The sequence below is a fragment of the Tachyglossus aculeatus genome, chromosome Y4, assembly GCF_015852505.1.
Source record: "Tachyglossus aculeatus isolate mTacAcu1 chromosome Y4, mTacAcu1.pri, whole genome shotgun sequence".
Taxonomy (NCBI): Eukaryota; Metazoa; Chordata; class Mammalia; order Monotremata; family Tachyglossidae; genus Tachyglossus; species Tachyglossus aculeatus.
The window spans coordinates 12175101-12194172 of record NC_052096.1 but is presented as its reverse complement, the minus strand read 5'-3'; the positions used below and the strand labels follow the sequence as shown (position 1 = coordinate 12194172).

At 51.6% G+C, this 19072-nt stretch overlaps 2 protein-coding genes across 2 annotated transcripts; one reads left to right on the top strand and one right to left on the bottom strand.

The window, feature by feature from the left end:
* Window positions 1–940: 940 nt before the first annotated feature.
* On the bottom strand, window positions 941–16680 carry KRTCAP2 (keratinocyte associated protein 2). Its single transcript, XM_038768646.1, has 5 exons — window positions 16610–16680; window positions 8677–8831; window positions 5522–5585; window positions 1217–1283; window positions 941–1118 (listed from the first exon to the last, which is right to left on the bottom strand). The coding sequence occupies exons 1-5, from the start codon at window positions 16611–16613 to the stop codon at window positions 998–1000; spliced, it is 411 nt and encodes a 136-aa protein (XP_038624574.1). The 5' UTR covers window positions 16614–16680; the 3' UTR covers window positions 941–997.
* Window positions 16615–17604, top strand: LOC119947015 (basic salivary proline-rich protein 1-like). Its single transcript, XM_038768491.1, has one exon. The coding sequence runs from the start codon at window positions 16615–16617 to the stop codon at window positions 17602–17604; it is 990 nt and encodes a 329-aa protein (XP_038624419.1).
* The last annotated feature ends 1468 nt before the right edge of the window (window positions 17605–19072 follow it).

The window sequence follows — 19072 nt, the reverse complement described above, 5'->3', positions numbered from 1 at the left end:
ATTCTATTTATTTTATTTTGTTAATATGTTTTGTTCTCTGCCTCCCCCTTCTAGACTGTGAGCCCGCTGTTAATAATAATAATGATGATGTTGGTATTTAAGCGCTTACAGGAGGCCTTCCCAGACTGAGCCCCTTCCTTCCTCTCCCCCTCGTCCCCCTCTCCATCCCCCCCTTCTTACCTCCTTCCCTTCCCCACAGCACCTGTATATATTTATATGTTTGTACATATTTATCACTCTATTTTACTTGTACATATCTATTCTATTTATTTTATTTTGTGAGTACGTTTGGTTTTGTTCTCTGTCTCCCCCTTTTAGACTGTGAGCCCGCTGTTGGGTAGGGACTGTCTCTCTGTGTTGCCAACTTGTACTTCCCAAGCGCTTAGTACAGTGCTCGGCACATAGTAAGCGCTCAATCAATACGATTGATTGATTTTACTTGTACATATATATTCTATGTATTTTATTCTGTTAGCACGTTTAGTTTTGTTCTCCGTCTCCCCCTTTTAGACTGTGAGCCCGCTGTTGGGTAGGGACTGTCTCTACATGTTGCCAATTTGTACTTCCCAAGCGCTTAGTCCAGCGCTCTGCACACAGTAAGCGCTCAATCAATGCGATTGATTGATTTTACTTGTACATATCTATTCTATGTATTTTATTTTGTTAGTACGTTCGGTTTGGTTCTCTGTCTCCCCCTTTTAGACTGTGAGCCCGCTGCTGGGTAGGGACCGTCTCTCGATGTTGCCAATTTGTACTCCCCAAGCGCTTAGTCCAGCGCTCTGCACACAGTAAGCGCTCAATAAATACGATCGATGGTGATGATGAGGCATCAATATTATATTGATAATATTGATATAACACTGATATTATATATTATATAAATATTACTACTCTGAATCATCTCTGACGGCAATGGCAGATGCCCCAAATGATGGCAGATGGGGTTGCGAAGGCGGTCGAGCTTTATTTGGGGGGCACAAAGGGGGGGGGGGGGTGGTCAGTTCCGCTTCTTGCCCTTCCCCGCGGCCTTGGCGGGGGCCGGGGGGGGCCCGGACACCTGGTACAGCGTCGAGGAGATCTTGTTGATGTAGTAGAGGCTGACCATGGAGAAGATGAAGCTGTGGGACGGGGGGGGGGGGAAGAGGATTAACTTGGGGCGTCCAGACGCCCCCCGCCCCCCCGACAGCCCCCCCACCCCGGGGGTCCCGGGACTCACCAGGTGGTGACGCAGACACGGTGGATGAGGCCCGAAGCAAACAGAGCCAACAGGAGGCAGGTGACGACTGGCGGGGTGACCGGGGGGTGGACCGACGACGACCATGACAACGATGACGGCGGCGGAGGAGTCCGGCATCGCCCGGGGCAGGGGGCAAGGCGACAATAATTGGGGTCATTATTATTATCATCAGTGTTATTATTAATAATTATTACTTATTATTAATAATAAATAGCGACCAACCGATCGCTATTATTAATAAATAATAATAAATCAACCAATCGTATTTATTGAGCGCTTACTGGGTGCAGAGCACTGGGCTAAGCTGCTTGGGAAGGACAAGTCGGCGACAACGACGGAGTCCGGCATCGCCCGGGGCAGGGGGGGAAGGCGACAATAATTGGGGTCTTTATTATTATGATTATTAAATAATCAATCAATTGTTATTATTATTATTAAATAATAATCAATCAATCGTATTTATTGAGTGCTTACTGGGTGCAGAGCACTGGACTAAGCATCTTGGGAAGGACAAGTCGGCGACAACGACGGCGGAGGAGTCCGGCATCGCCCGGGGCAGGGGGGAAGGCGACAATAATTGGGGTCTTTATTATTATTATTATTAAATAATCAATCAATCGATTGTTGTTATTATGAATAAATAATAATCAATCGATCCCATCGTATTTATTGAGCGCTTACTGGGTGCAGAGCACTGGACTAAGCAGCTTGGGAAGGACAAGTCGGCGACAACGACGGCGGAGGAGCCCGGCATCGCCCGGGGCAGGGGGGGAAGGCGACAATAATTGGGGTCTTTATTATTATTATTATTATTATTATTATTATTAAATAATCAATCAATCAATTGTCATTATTATTAATACATAATAATCAATCGATCAATCGTATTTATTGAGCGCTTACTGGGTGCAGAGCACTGGACTAAGCGCTTGGGAAGGACAAGTTGGCAACATCTAGAGACGGTCCCTACCCAACAGCGGGCTCACAGTCTAGAAGGGGGAGACGGAGAACAAGACCAACCATACTAACAAAATAAAATAAATAGAATAGATATGTACAAGTAAAATAAATAGAGTAATAAATATGTACAGACATACGTACATATATACAGGTAATAATCACTTACAACGACGACGGAGGAGTCCGGCATCGCCCGGGGCAGGGGGCAAGGCAACAAGAATTGGGGTCTTTATTATTATTATTATTAAATAATAATCAATCATTATTATTAATAAATAATAATCGTATTTATTGAGCACTTACTGGGTGCAGAGCACTGGACTAAGCGCTTGGGAAGGACAAGTCGGCAACATACAGACAGTCCCTACCCAACAGCGGGCTCACAGTCTGGAAGGGGGAGACGGAGAACGAAACCAAACATGCTAACAAAATAAAATAAATAGAATAGATATGGACAAGATAAATAAATAGAGTAATAAATATGTACAGACATATATACAGGTAATAATCACTTACAACGATGACGGAGGAGTCCGGCGTCGCCCGGGGCAGGGGGGAAGACAACAATAATCGGGGTCTTTATTATTATTATTATTATTATTAATAATAAATAATAATTATTTGTTATTGGAGTCCGAGGTCATGGGTTCAAATCCCGGCTCCACCACACGTCGGCTGTGTGACTTTGGGACAGTCACTTTACTTCTCTGGGCCTCAGTGACCTCATCTGGAAAATGGGGATGAAGACTGGGAGCCCCCCCGTGGGACAACCTGATCAGCTTGTAACCTCCCCAGCGCTTAGACTGTGAGCCCACTGTTGGGTAGGGACTGTCTCTTTAAGTTGCCAACTTGTACTTCCCAAGCGCTTAGTAGAGTGCTCTGCACACAGTAAGCGCTCAATAAATACGATTGATTGATTGATTAGAACAGTGCTTTGCACATAGTAAGCGCTTAATAAATGCCATTATTCTTATTATTTATTTATTAATAAATTATAACAATGACGATGTCATTCATTAAGCGCTTACTATGCACAAAAGCACTGTTCTAAGCGCTGGGGAGCTTACAAGGTGATCAGGTGGTCCCACGGTGGGGGCTCACAGTCTTCATCTCCATTTTACTGAGGCCCAGAGAAGTGAAGTGACTTGCCCAAAGTCACACAGCTGACAAGTGGCGGAGCCGGGACTTGAACCCACGACCTCTGACTCCAAAGCCCGGGCTCTTTCCACTGAGCCAATCACTTACTGTGTGCCAGGCACTGTACTAAGCGCTAGGGTAGATAATAATAATGATGGCATTTAGTAAGTGCTTACTATAATAATAATAATAATAATGGCATTTGTTAAGCGCTTACTATGTGCAAAGCACTGTTCTAAGCGCTGGGGAGGTTACAAGGTGATCAGGTTGTCCCACGGGGGGCTCGCAGTCTTAACCCCCATTTTACAGATGAGGGAACTGAGGCCCAGAGAAGCTAATAATGGTATTTGTTGAGCGCTTACTATGTGCAAAGCACTGTTCTAGGCGCTGGGGAGGTTACAAGGTGATCAGGCGGTCCCATGGGGGGCTCCCAGTCTTCACCCCCATTTTACAGATGAGGTCACTGAGGCCCAGAGAAGTGAAGTGACTTGCCCAAAGTCACACAGCTGACAAGTGGCAGAGCCGGGATTTGAACCCACGACCTCCGACTCCAAAGCCCGGGCTCTTTCCACTGAGCCAATATCACTTACTGGGTGCTGGGCACTGTACTCAGTGCTGGGGTAGATACAAGGTAATGGGGTTGGACGCAGTCCCTGTCATCATCATCATCATCAATCGTGATTTATTGAGCGCTTACTGTGTGCAGAGCACTGTACTAAGCGCTTGGGCCCCCGTGGGGCTCACAGAATCGACCCCCATTTTACAGAGGAGGGAACTGAGTCCTAGAGAAGCGCAGTGACTGGCTCAAGGTCACACAGCAGACGAGCGGCACAGCCGGGATTAGAACCCGCGTCCTCCGGACTCCCAGTCCTGGACGCTGAGGGTCATTCTATATGTTGCCAACTTGTACTTCCCAAGTGCTTAGTCCAGTGCTCCGCACACAGTAAGCGCTCAATAAATACGATTGATTGATTGATTGATTGAAAAAGCACTGTTCTACGCGCTGGATTTTCAAGCGCTTAGTCCAGTGCTCCGCACACAGTAAGCGCTCAATAAATACGATTGATTGATTGATTGATTGAAAAAGCACTGTTCTACGCGCTGGATTCCCAAGCGCTTAGTCCAGTGCTCTACACACAGTAAGCGCTCAGTAAATACGATTGATTGATTGATTGAAAAAGCACCGTTCTACACGCTGGATTCCCAAGCGCTTAGTCCAGTGCTCCGCACACAGTAAGCGCTCAATAAATACGATTGATTGATTCAAAAAGCACTGTTCTACACGCTGGATTCCCAAGCGTTTAGTACAGTGCTCCGCACACAGTAAGCGCTCAATAAATACGATTGATTGATTGATTGAAAAAGCACTGTTCTACACGCTGGATTCCCAAGCGCTTAGTCCAGTGCTCCACACACAGTAAGCGCTCAATAAATACGATTGATTGATTGATTGAAAAAGCACTGTTCTACACGCTGGATTCCCAAGCGCTTAGTACAGTGCTCTACACACAGTAAGCGCTCAATAAATACGATTGATTGATTGATTGAAAAAGCACCGTTCTACGCGCTGGATTCCCAAGCGCTTAGTCCAGTGCTCTGCACACAGTAAGCGCTCAATAAATACGATTGATTGATTGAAAAAGCACCGTTCTACGCGCTGGATTCCCAAGCGCTTAGTCCAGTGCTCCGCACACAGTAAGCGCTCAGTAAATACGATTGATTGATTGATTGATTGAAAAAGCACTGTTCTACGTGCTGGATTCCCAAGCGCTTAGTCCAGTGCTCCGCACACAGTAAGCGCTCAATACGATTGATTGGTTGATTGATTGAAAAAGCACCGTTCGACGCACGGGAGACCTGTCTGGATTCCCAAGGATTCCTGTATATATGTTTGTACATATTTTTTACTCTATTTATTTATTTATTCATTTTATTTGTACATTATTCTATTTTATTTTGTTAGTATGTCTGGTTTTGTTCTCTGCCTCCCCCTTTGAGACTGTGAGCCCACTGGTGGGCAGGGACCGTCTCTAGATGTTGCCAACTTGGACTTCCCAAGCGCTTAGTCCAGTGCTCTGCACATAGTAAGCGCTCAATAAATACGATCGATGATGATGATGATCGCGGCGGAGGTGGCATCGCCCCGCACCCGGCTCCCCTCCCGGCCCCGCGACGGTTTATACTCACTCTCGGGAAATATCTTGGCTTGGAAACCTTTCCCGAAAACCAGGTTCTCCAGGTTGTTGAAGGCCCGGGGCCGGTGGTTAAGGAAGAGCGGCCGCACCCGCGCACCACCTCGCACCCGGCTCTGCCCCCCCTCAAACCTGTGCCACCCCACCCGCCCTCTGCTCTTCTGCACCGAGACCCCCCCGGGGGCCCACGGCCTCCAGGAAGCCTTCCCTGCGCTCGTCCGACTGTACCTACGGAGCGCTGCCCGCCTGCAGGGCACTGTACTGAGCGCTCGGGAGGCGGCGTTAGAAGAATATCACGTAATCCCCCCACCCTCGACCAGCTTACGGTCAAGCGGGGGGGAGACGGGCATTAATAGAAACCATTCCCCGGATTGGCCCGTCGGTCCTTCGATCGTAATTAATGGGCGGTTAATGTGTGCGGAGGACTGTACTAAGCGCTTGGAAGGAGACAACAAATAGTAACACGAACGATGGCATTAGTAACAATAATAATAATGATGATGGAATTTATTAAGCGCTTACTATGTGCCAAGCACCGTTCTAAGCGCTGGCGAGGTTACAAGGGGATCAGGTTGTCCCCCCCCCCCGGGGGGCTCACAGGCTTCATCCCCGTTTTCCAGATGAGGGAACTGAGGCCCAGAGAAGTGAATAATAATAATAATAATAATAATAATAATAATGGCATTTGTTAAGCGCTTACTATAATAATAATAATGATGGCATTTGTTAAGGGCTTACTATGTGCAGAGCACTGTTCTAAGCGCTGGGGGGGGATACAAGGTGATCAAGTTGTCCCACGTGGGGCTCCCAGTCTTCATCCCCATTTTACAGATGAGGGAACTGAGGCTCAGAGAAGTGACTTGCCCAAGGTCACACAGCAGACACGTGGCCGAGCCGGGATTCGAACCCATGACCTCTGACTCCAAAGCCCGGGCTCTTTCCAATGAGCCACGCCGCTTCTCCTATGTGCAAAGCACTATGCACTTCTACTACGTGCAAAGCACTGTTCTAAGCGCTGGGGGGGGGGGGGGGGATACAAAGTAATCAGGTTGTCCCGCGAGGGGCTCACAGTCGTCATCCTATTTATTTATTTTATTTTGTTGATATGTTTTGTTTTGTTGTCTGCCTCCCCCTTCTAGACCGTGAGCCCGCTGTCGGGTAGGGAGGGACCGTCTCTAGATGTTGCCGACTTGGACGTCCCAAGCGCTTAGTACAGCGCTCCGCACACAGTAAGCGCTCAATAAATACGATTGACTGATGGATTGATCATCCCCGTTTTACAGAGCAGGGAACTGAGGCTCTGAGAGGTGAAGTGACACAAAGTCACACAGCCGACCACTGGCGGAGCCGGGACTCGAACTCACGACGTGGTAAGCAAGCGCTTCACAAATACCGTGATTATTATTAATAATAATAACGATGGCATTGGTCAGGCGCTTACTATGTGCAGAGCACTGTTCTAAGCGCTGGGGAGGTTACAGGGTGATCGGGTTGTCCCACGCAGGGCTCACCGTCCCCATTTGACAGATGAGGGAACTGAGGCTCAGAGAAGTGAAGTGTGAGCCTGTGAGCCCACTGTTGGGTAGGGACTGTCTCTAGATGTTGCCAACTTGTACTCCCCAAGCGCTTAGTACAGTGCTCTGCACACAGTAAGCGCGCAATAAATACGATTGATGATGATGATGATGATGAAGTGACTTGCCGAAGGTCACACAGCAGGCATTATTACTCTGAGACTGTGAGCCCACTGTTGGGTAGGGACTGTCTCTATATGTTGCCAACTTGGACTCCCCAAGCGCTTAGTACAGTGCTCCGCACACAGTAAGCGCTCAATAAATACGATTGATGATGATGATGAAGTGACTTGCCGAAGGTCACACAGCAGGCATTATTACTCTTAGACTGTGAGCCCACTGTTGGGTAGGGACTGTCTCTAGATGTTGCCAATTTGTGCTTCCCAAGCGCTTAGTCCAGTGCTCTGCACATAGTAAGCGCTCAATAAATACGACTGATGATGATGATGTTTGTACATATTTATTACTCTTTTTATTTATTTATTTTACTCGTCCACATCTATTCTATTTATTTTATTTTGTGAGTACGTTTGGTTTTGTTCTCTGTCTCCCCCTTTTAGACTGTGAGCCCACTGTTGGGTAGGGACTGCCTCTATATGTTGCCAACTTGGACTCCCCAAGCGCTTATTCCAGTGCTCCGCACACAGTAAGCGCTCAATAAATACGATTGATGATGATGATGATGATGAAGTGACTTGCCGAAGGTCACACATATTTATTACTCCATTTATTTTACTTGTACATTTCTATCCTATTTATTTTATTTTGTTGGTATGTTTGGTTCTGTTCTCTGTCTCCCCCTTTTAGACTGTGAGCCCACTGTTGGGTAGGGACTGTCTCTATATGTTGCCAACTTGGACTCCCCAAGCGCTTAGTACAGTGCTGCGCACACAGTAAGCGCTCAATAAATACGATTGATGATGATGAAGTGACTTGCCGAAGGTCACACAGCAGGCATTATTACTCTTAGACTGTGAGCCCACTGTTGGGTAGGGACTGTCTCTATATGTTGCCAACTTGGACTCCCCAAGCGCTTAGTCCAGTGCTCCGCACACAGTAAGTGCTCAATAAATACGATTGATGATGATGATGATGATGAAGTGACTTGCCGAAGGTCACACATATTTATTACTCTATCTATCTATTTATTTATTTATTTTACTTGTACATTTCTATCCTATTTATTTTATTTTGTTGGTACGTTTGGTTCTGTTCTCTGTCTCCCCCTTTTAGACTGTGAGCCCACTGTTGGGTAGGGACTGTCTCTATATGTTGCCAACTTGTACTCCCCAAGCGCTTAGTCCAGTGCTCCGCACATAGTAAGCGCTCAATAAATACGATTGATTGATCGATCGATTGCTTGACACAGCAGGCATTATTACTCTTAGACTGTGAGCCCACTGTTGGGTAGGGACCGTCTCCATACGTTGCCAATTTGTGCTTCCCATTAGTCCAGTGCTCCGCACATAGTAAGCGCTCAATAAATATGATTGATTGATTGACTGATTGATAAAATGGAGCGCTTCGAAACCCGGGGCCCACCTCCCCCTCGCCCCCGGGGGTCTCGGCAGGATACGGTGAGGGAGAAGACGAAGAGCCCGGAGCCCAGCAGGCCCCCCTGGACGGTCAGCCACTCCGTCGAGCCCAGGTGGCGGCTAAACCACTGCATCCCGGCGAACAGCAGCAGAGACAGGAGCAAGGACAGCGCCAGGGAGGTCCCGGTGCCCACCGCTGCAGCGTCGGGGGGGGACAAAAAAACAACAGCAACAACGTCACCTCGGTACCTGCTGAGCGCTCACTCTGTGGCAGACGCCCTTCTGATCACCTTGCAGCCTCCCCAATAATAATAATGATGGCATTTGTTAAGCGCTTACTATGTGCAAAGCACTGTTCTAAGCGCTGGGGAGGGGAAACAAGGTAACGAGTTCGTCCCATGTGGGGCTCACAGTCTTAATCCCTATTTTACAGATGAGGTAACTGAGGCTCAGAGAAGTTAAGGGACTTACCCAAGGTCACACAGCAGACGTGTGGTGGAGCCGGGATTCAACGGGATTCCCCAGCGCTCAGAACGGCGCTTTGCACATAGTAAGCGCTTAATAAATGCCCTTGTTATTATTATTATCATTCTGAGAGCCCACTGTTGGGTAGGGACCGTCTCTCTATGTTGCCAATTGGTCCTTCCCAAGCGCTTAGTCCAGCGCTCTGCACAGAGTAAGCGCTCAATAAATACGATTGATGATGATGATGATGATAGGGAGCGCTCAATAAATACGATTGATGATGTCAGAGGGCTCCAATCCCAGCTGGGCCGCTTGTCGGCTCATCGTGCCTCGGTGACCTCGGTCAGTCGTATTTATTGAGCGCTTACCGCGTGCAGAGCACTGGACTAAGCGCTTGGGAAGGACAAGCCGGCAACACGTAGAGACGGGCCCTACCCAACGGCGGGCTCACAGACTAGAAGGGGGAGACGGAGAACAAAAGCAAATATACTAACAAAATAAAATAAATAGAATAGATATGGACAAGATAAATAAATAGAGTAATAAATATGGACAAACATATATATAGGTGTATATACATATATACAGGTGACTGGGAGCTCGTCCTGGGCGGGGAATGGGACTGTTTGTGGTTGGCTGTCCGCTCCCAAGCGCTTAGTACAGTCCTCTACACATAGTAAGCGCTCAATAGATACGACTGAAGGAACCTCAGTTGTAAAATGGGGATTGAGATTGTAATAATAAGCGCTTAGTACAGTGCTCTGCACACAGTAAGCGCTCAATAGATACGACTGGATGAACCTCAGTTGTAAAATGGGGATTGAGATTGGGAGCCCCAGTGTGGGCAGAGACTGGGACCGGCCCCACTTCTTTGTAATAATTAGCGCTTAGTACAGTGCTCTGCACACAGTAAGCGCTCAATAGATACGACTGGAGGAACCTCAGTTGTAAAATGGGGATTGAGATTGGGAGCCCCAGTGTGGGCAGAGACTGGGACCGGCCCCACTTCTTTGTAATAATAAGCGCTTAGTACAGTGCTCTGCACACAGTAAGCGCTCAATAGATACGACTGGAGGAACCTCAGTTGTAAAATGGGGATTGAGATTGTAATAGTAAGCACTTAGTACAGTGCTCTGCACACAGTAAGCACTCAATAGATACGACTGGAGGAACCTCAGTTGTAAAATGGGGAGAGACTGGGACCGGCCCCATTTCTTTGTAATAATAAGCGCTTAGTACAGTGCTCTGAACACAGTAAGCGCTCAATAGATACGACTGGATGAACCTCAGTTGTAAAATGGGGATTGAGATTGGGAGCCCCAGGTGGGGCAGAGACTGGGACCGGCCCCACTTCCTTGTAATACTAAGCGCTTAGTCCAGTGCTCTGCACACAGTAAGTGCTCAATAGATACGACTGGATGAACCTCAGTTGCAAAGTGGGGATTGAGATTGTAATAATAAGCGCTTAGTACAGTGCTCTGCACACAGTAAGCGCTCAATAGATACGACTGGAGGAGCCTCAGTTGTAAAATGGGGATAGAGACTGGGACCGGCCCCACTTCTTTGTAATAATAAGCGCTTAGTACAGTGCTCTGCACACAGTAAGTGCTCAACAGATAGGACTGAAGGAACCTGAGTTGTAAAATGGGGATTGAGATTGGGAGCCCCAGTGTGGACAGAGACTGGGACCGGTCCCACTTCTTTGTAATAATAAGTGCTTAGTACAGTGCTCTGCACACAGTAAGCGCTCAATAGATATGACTGGATGAACCTCAGTTGTAAAATGGGGATTGAGATTGTAATAATAAGCAGTTAGTACAGTGCTCTGCACACAGTAAGCGCTCAATAGATACCACTGGTGGAACCTCAGTTGTAAAATGGGGATTGAGATTGTAATAATAAGCGCTTAGTACAGTGCTCTGCACACAGTAAGAGCTCAATAGATACCACTGGAGGAACCTCAGTTGTAAAATGGGGATTAAGATTGTAATAATAAGCGCTTAGTACAGTGCTCTGCACACAGTAAGAGCTCAACAGATACGACTGGGGGAACCTCAGTTGTAAAATGGGGATAGAGACTGGGACCGGCTCCACTTCTTTGTAATAATAAGCGCTTAGCACAGTGCTCTGCACACAGTAAGCGCTCAATAGATACGACTGGAGGAACCTCAGTTGTAAAATGGGGACTGAGATTGTAATAATAAGCGCTTAGTACAGTGCTCTGCACACAGTAAGAGCTCAATAGATACCACTGGAGGAACCTCAGTTGTAAAATGGGGATTAAGATTGTAATAATAAGCGCTTAGTACAGTGCTCTGCACACAGTAAGAGCTCAACAGATACGACTGGGGGAACCTCAGTTGTAAAATGGGGATAGAGACTGGGACCGGCTCCACTTCTTTGTAATAATAAGCGCTTAGTACAGTGCTCTGCACACAGTAAGCGCTCAATAGATATGACTGGAGGAACCTCAGTTGTAAAATGGGGATTGAGATTGGGAGCCCCAGGTGGGGCAGAGACTGGGACCGGCCCCACTTCCTTGTAATAATAAGCGCTTAGTACACAGTAAGCGCTCAATAAATATGATTGGATGAATGAATAATAATTATGGTTTAATAATAATAATGTTGGTATTTGTTAGTGCTTACTAGGTGCGCTTAGTCCAGTGCTCCGCAAACAGTAAGCGCTCAATAAATACGATTGAATGAATGAATAATAATTACGGTTTAATAATAATAATAATGTTGGTATTTGTTAAGCGCTTACTAGGTGCCAAGCACTGTTCTAAGCACTGGGGAGGATACAGGGTGATCAGGTTGTCCCATGGGGGGCTCACAGTCTTTAATCCCCATTTTCCAGATGAGGGAATTGAGGCCCGGAGAAGTGAAGTGACTCGCCCAAAGTCACCCAGCTGACAAGCGGTAGAGCTGGGATTCGAATAATAATAACAATGATGGCATTTATTAAGCGCTTACTATGTGTAAAGCACTGTTCTAAGCGCTGGGGAGGTTACAAGGTGATCAGGTTGGCCCACAGGGAGCTCCCAGTCTTCATCCCCATTTTACAGATGAGGGAACTGAGGCCCGGAGAAGCGAAGTGACTCGCCCAAAGTCACCCATCTGACAAGTGGTAGAGCTGGGATTTGAATTATAATAATAATGATGGCATTTATTAAGCACTTCCTACGTGCAAAGCACCGTTCTAAGCGCTGGGGAGGTTACAAGGTGATCAGGTGGTCCCACAGGGAGCTCCCATTCTTCATCCCCATTTTACAGATGAGGGAACTGAGGCCCGGAGAAGCGAAGTGACTCGCCCAAAGTCACCCAGCTGACAATTGAGCCCGCTGTTGGGTAGGGACCGTCTCTCTATGTTGCCAACTTGGACTTCCCAAGCGCTTAGCACAGCGCTCTGCACACAGTAAGCGCTCAATCAATATGACTGAATGAATGAATGAATTGGCAGAGCCCGATTTGAACCCATGACCTCTGACTCCCAAGCCCGGGCGCTTTCCATTGAGCCACACTGCTTCTCTAGTTTGTGTGTTAAGCCCTTACCAGGTGCCAGGCACTGTACTAAGCGCTGGGGCGAATCTGAGCAAACCGAATCGGCCGCAGGCCCCGTCCCCCCGTGGGGGCTCCCAGCCTCCATCCCCATTTTCCAGATGAGGCCACTGGGGCCCGGAGAAGCCAAGTAATAATAATAATAAGGGCATTTATTAAGCACTTACTATGTGCAAAGCACTGTTCTAAGCGCCGGGGGAGATACAAGGTGATCAGATTGTCCCATGGGGGGGCTCACAGTCTTCATCCCCATTTTCCAGATAAGGCCACTGAGGCCCAGAGAAGCCAAGTGACCGGCCCAAGGTCGCCCAGCAGACAAGGGGCGGGGGCGGGATTAGAACCCGGGACCTTCTGACTGTGGGGCCCGGGCGGAGGGCCTGACACCTAGTAAGCACTGTACAAATTCCCCTTTCTAGACTGTGAGCCCACTGTCGGGTAGGGACCGTCTCGAGATGTTGCCAACTTGTCCTTCCCAAGCGCTCAGTCCAGTGCTCTGCACACAGTAAGCGCTCAATAAATACGATTGATTGATTGAATGATTGACTGAATACCATACCGGCCTTATTGGGGGGGATGGGGGGGGGGCTCTTCCCTCTGGGGCCCCCTCCCCCACATAACTCCTCCAACGGTCCCCCCCCCGACCCCTCCCCCCCTCTGCCCCCCCAAGCCCCCTCCCCCCTCCCCCTCCTCCCAAGGCCCCCCCGGGGCCCCCCTACCCCCCCTTCATTCATTCAGTCGTATTTATTGAGCACTTCCTGTGTGCAGAGCACTGGACTAAACGCTTGGGAATCAATCAATCGTATTTATTGAGCACTTCCTGTGTGCAGAGCACTGGACTAAGCGCTGGTAACAAGTTGGCAACAGATCCTTCCCCCCCAGGGCCCCCTCCCCTCCCCCCCCCTCCCCTCTTCCCCCAGGGTCCCCTCCCCCGTCCCCCTCTCTGCGCCCCCCCCCGGGTCCCCTCCCCCACCTCCCTTTCCCCCCCTCCCCCCAATCCCCCCAGCCCCCCTCCTCCCTTCATTCATTCATTCATCCATTCCATCGTATGTATTGAGCGCTTCCTGTGTGCAGAGCACCGGACTAAGCGCTTGGGAAGGACAAGTTGGCAACAGATCCTCCCCCCCCAGGCCCCTCCCCCTCCTCCCTAATAATAATAATAATTGGCATTTGTTAAGCGCTTACTATGTGCAAAGCCCTGTTCTAAGCGCTGGGGAGGTTACAGGGTGATCAGGTGGTCCCACGGTGGGGGGCTCACACAATTTTAATCCCCATTTTCCAGATGAGGGAACTGAGGCCCGGAGAAGTGACTTGCCCAAGATCACCCAGCAGACACGTGGCGGAGGCGGGATTCGAACCCGTGACCTCTGAACCCAAAGCCCGGGCTCTTTCCACTGGGCCACGCTGCTTCTCGGCTTCCTTAGATCCCCTCCCCCTCCTCCCAAGGCCCCCTCGCCCCCATTCATTCATTCATTCATTCACTCACTCATTCAATCGTATTTATTGAGCGCTTCCTGTGTGCAGAGCACCTTACTAAGCGCTTGGGAAGGACAAGTTGGCGACATAATCATCATCATCAATCGCATTTAATGAGCGCTTACTATGTGCAGAGCACTGTACTAAGCGCTTGGGAAGTACAAGTTGACAACATATAGAGATAATCCCTACCCAACAGTGGGCCCCCCCAGGGCCCCCTCCCCCTCCTCCCTCCCATGACCCCTGACTCCAAAACCCAGGCTCTTTCCACCGAGCCACACTGCTTCTCTCTCTCTATATAGGTTTGTACGTATTTATTACCCTATTTATTTTACTTGTACATATCTATTCTATTTATTTTATTTTGTTAATACGTTTGGTTTTGTTCTCCGTCTCCCCCTTCTAGACTGTGAGCCCGCTGTTGGGCAGGGCCCGTCTCTAGATGTTGCCAACTTGGCCTTCCCAAGCGCTTCGCCCAGTGCTCCGCACACAGGAAGCGCTCAATAAATACGATCGAATGAATGAATAAACGAGGGCTCCCACTCTTCATCCCCATCTTCCAGATGAGGTCACTGAGGCCTAGAGACGTGAAGTCTCTACGTGTTGCCCACTTGTCCTTCCCAAGCGCTTAGCCCAGTGCTCTGCACACAGGAAGCGCTCAATAAATACGATTGAATGAATGAGGGCTCCCCGTCTCCATCCCCATCTTCCAGATGAGGTCACTGAGGCCCAGAGACGTGAAGTCTCTACGTGTTGCCCACTTGTCCTTCCCAAGCGCTTAGCCCAGCGCTCTGCACACAGGAAGCGCTCAATAAATACGATTGAATGAATGAGGGCTCCCCGTCTCCATCCCCATCTTCCAGATGAGGTCACTGAGGCCTAGAGACGTGAAGTCTCTACGTGTTGCCCACTTGGCCTTCCCAAGCGCTTAGCCCAGCGCTCTGCACACAGGAAGCGCTCAATAAATACGACTGAATGAATGAGGGCTCCCCGTCTCCATCCCCATTTTCCAGATGAGGTCACTGAGGCCCAGAGAAGTGAAGTCTCTACGTGTTGCCCTCTTGGCCTTCCCAAGCGCTTAGCCCAGGGCTCTGCACACAGGAAGCGCTCGATAAATACGACTGAATGAATGAATGAAAAAAAATTTTTTTTCAGAGCATATAACAGTGCTTTGCACATAGTAAGCGCTTAATAAATGCCATTGCTACTACTCCTACTCCTCCTACTACCCCCCTTTCCCCCTCCAGAACCCCCCTCACCCCCCATCCCCCCCGGGCCCCCTCCCCCCTCCTCCCAGGGTCCCCTCCTCCCCTCCCCCTCCTCTTCCCTTCCACCCTCCCCCCTCCTCCTCCTCCCTCCCCCCCTCCCCCTCCTCCCTCCCTCCCCCCCCCCTCCTCCCTTCATCATCATCACCACCAATCGTATTTATTGAGCGCTTACTATGTGCAGAGCACTGGACTATCCCCCTTCTAGACTGTGAGCCCGCTGCTGGGTCGGGACCGTCTCTATATGTTGCCAACTTGGACTTCCCAAGCGCTTAGTCCAGTGCTCTGCACACAGTAAGCGCTCAATAAATACGACTGGTGGTTGGGAAGTCCAAGTTGGCAACGTCTAGAGACGGTCCCTACCCACCAGTGGGCTCACAGTCTAGAAGGGGGAGACAGACAACAAAACCAAACATACTAACAAAATAAAATAAATAGAATAGAGGAGGAAAAAGGGGCCCGTCCCCCCCCCTCCCCCTTCCTTCCCCCCCTCCCCTCCCCCTTCCTTCCCCCCCTCCCCTCCCCCTTCCTTCCCCCCCTCCCCTCCCCCTTCCTTCCCCCCCTCCCCTCCCCCTTCCTTCCCCCCCTCCCCTCCCCCTTCCTTCCCCCCCTCCCCTCCCCCTTCCTTCCCCCCTCCTCCCCTCCCCCTTCCTTCCCCCCTCCTCCCCTCCCCCTTCCTTCCCCCCCTCCCCTCCCCCTTCCTTCCCCCCCCTCCCCTCCCCCTTCCTTCCCCCCCTCCCCTCCCCCTTCCTTCCCCCCTCCTCCCCTCCCCCTTCCTTCCCCCCTCCTCCCCTCCCCCTTCCTTCCCCCCTCCTCCCCTCCTCCCTCCTTCCCCCCTCCCTTCCCCCCTCCCCTCCCCCCTCCCCCCTCCCCTCCTCCCTCCCTTCCCCCTCTCCCTCCCTTCCCCCCTCCCCCTCCCCTCCCCCTCCCTCCCTTCCCCCCTCCCCCTCCCCTCCCCTCCCCCCTCCCTTCCCCCCTCCCCTCCCCCCCCCCCCCCTCCCCCTCCCCCCCCCCCCCCCCCCCCCCCCCCTACCCCCCCCCCCCTCCCCCCCTCCCTTCCCCCCTCCCCTCCCCCCCTCCCTCCTGTTCCCCCCCTCCCCCCCCTCCCTCCTCCCCTCCCCCCCCTCCCCTCCCCCTTCCCCCCCTCCCCCCCTCCCCGTTCCCCCCGTTCCCACTCCCCCCCTCCCCGGGCCCGGGACACGTCAGCTCACCCATGATGCTCCTCTGCCGCCGCCGCCGCCACCGAGAGTCCCCGAGACGCCCGGGCGGGGACACCGACACCGACACCAACGCGCAGGCGCGGAGGACCGGGGACCGACACCCGCAGCGACCCCTGCCGGACCGGAGGAGGCGGCGCAGCCCGAACGCCCCGCCCCGCAGCGGCCCCTGCCGGCGGAGAGGAGGCGGCGCAGACCGTACGCTCCGCCCCGCAGCGGCCCCTGCCGGCGGAGAGGAGGGGGTGCAGCCCGACGAGAGGAGGTGGCACAGCCCGACGGGAGGAGGCGGTGCAGCCGGGACACTCCGCCCCGCAGCGGCCCCTGCCGGCGGGGAGGAGGCGGCGCAGCCCGTACGCTCCGCCCCGCAGCGGCCCCTGCCGGCGGAGAGGAGGGGGTGCAGCCCGACGGGAGGAGGCGGTGCAGCCCGACGCTCCGCCCCGCAGCGGCCCCTGCCGGACGGGAGAAGGCGGCGCAGCCCGACGCTCCGCCCCGCAGCGGCCCCTGCCGGCGGAGAGGAGGCGGCGCAACGGACGCTGCAGTTCCTGCCGGCGGGGAGGAGGCGGTGCAGCCCGACGCCCCGCCCTGCAGCGGCCCCTGCTGGACGGGAGGAGGCGGCGCAGCCCGACCCTCCGCCCCGCAGCGGCCCCTGCCGGCGGAGAGGAGGCGGCGCAGACGGACGCTCCGCCCCGCAGCGTCCCCTGCCGGACGGGAAGAGGCGGCGCAGCCAGAAGCTCCCTCCCGCAGCGGCCCCTGCCGGCGGAAAGGAGGCGGCGCAGACGGACGCTCCTCCCCGCAGCGGCCCCTGCCGGCGGAGAGGAAGCGGCGCAGACGGACGCTCCGCCCCGCAGCGGCCCCTGCCGGCGGAGAGGAGGCGGTGCAGCCCGACGCTCCGCCCCGCAGCGGCCCCTGCCGGCGAAAAGGAGGCGGCGCAGACGGACGCTCTGCCCCGCAGCGGCCCCTGCCGGTGGAGAGGAGGCGGTGCAGTCTGACGCTCCGCCCGGGCCCCCTCCCTTCCCTCCGCCCTGTCATTCATTCATTCATTCATTCATTCATTCATTCATTCATTCATTCATATTTACTGAGCGCTTACTGTGTGCAGAGCACTGGACTAAGCGCTTGGGAAGGACAAATCGGCAACAGATAGAGACGGTCCCTACCCAACAACAGGCTCACAGGCTAGAAGGGGGAGACAGCAAAACAAGTAGACAGGTGCCCAGAAGTAGAAGAATAATAACAACAATGGCATTTCTTAAGCGCTTACTATGTGCCAGGCACTGTACTAGGCGATGGGGTGGATACTTGTCAGCTGTGTGACTTTGGGCAAGTCACTTCACTTCTCCGGGCCTCAGTTCCCTCGTCTGGAAAATGGGGGTGGGGACTGTGAGCCCCAGGTGGGACAGGGACTGTGTCCAACCCGATTGGCTTGTGTCCACCCCAGCGCTTAGAACAGCGCCAGGCACACAGTAAGCGCTTAATAAATACCAGAATTATTATTATGATTATCCCAGCTCTGCCACGCGTCTGCTGTGTGACCTCGGGCAAGTCACTTCACTTCTCCGGGCCTCAGTTCCCTCATCTGGAAAATGGGGATGGAGACCGTGAGCCCCAAGTGGGACGGGGACTGCGTCCAACCCGATTGGCTTGGATCCACCCCGGCGCTTAGTACAGCGCCTGGCACCTAGTCAGCGCTTAACGAGCAGCATCATTATTATCATCATCATCAATCGTATTTATTGAGCGCTTACTATGTGCAGAGCACTGTACTAAGCGCTTGGGAAGTACAAATTAGCAACATCTAGAGACAGTCCCTACCCAACAGTGGGCTCACAGTCTAAAAGGGGGAGACAGAGAACAAAACCAAACATACTAACAAAATAAAATAAATAGAATAGATATGTACAAATAAATTAAATAAATAAATAGAGTAAAAAAAATATGTACAAACATATATCCATATATACAGGTGCTGTGGGGAAGGGAGGGAGGTAAGATGAGGGGATGGAGAGGGGGAGAGGAAGGAAGGGGCTCAGTCTGGGAAGGCCTCCTGGAGGAGGTGAGCTCTCAGCAGGGCCTTGAAGGGAGGAAGAGAGCTATCATTATTATCGTTATTATCATTCAATCGTGTTGGTTGAGCGCTTCCTGTGTGCAGAGCACTGGAGCAGCGTGGCTCAGTGGAAAGAGCGTGGGCTTCGGAGTCAGAGGTCATGGGTTCCAATCCCGGCTCCGCCAGTTGTCAGCTGTGTGTCTTTGGGCAAGTCACTTCACTTCTCTGGGCCTCAGTTCCCTCATCTGTCAAATGGGGATGAAGATTGTGAGACCCCGTGGGACAACCTGATTGCTTTGAAACCTCCCCAGCGCTTAGAACAGTGCTTGGCACATAGTAAGCGCTTAATAAATTATTATTATTATTATTATTATTATTATTGTTATTATCTTGCCCAAGGTCACACAGCAGAT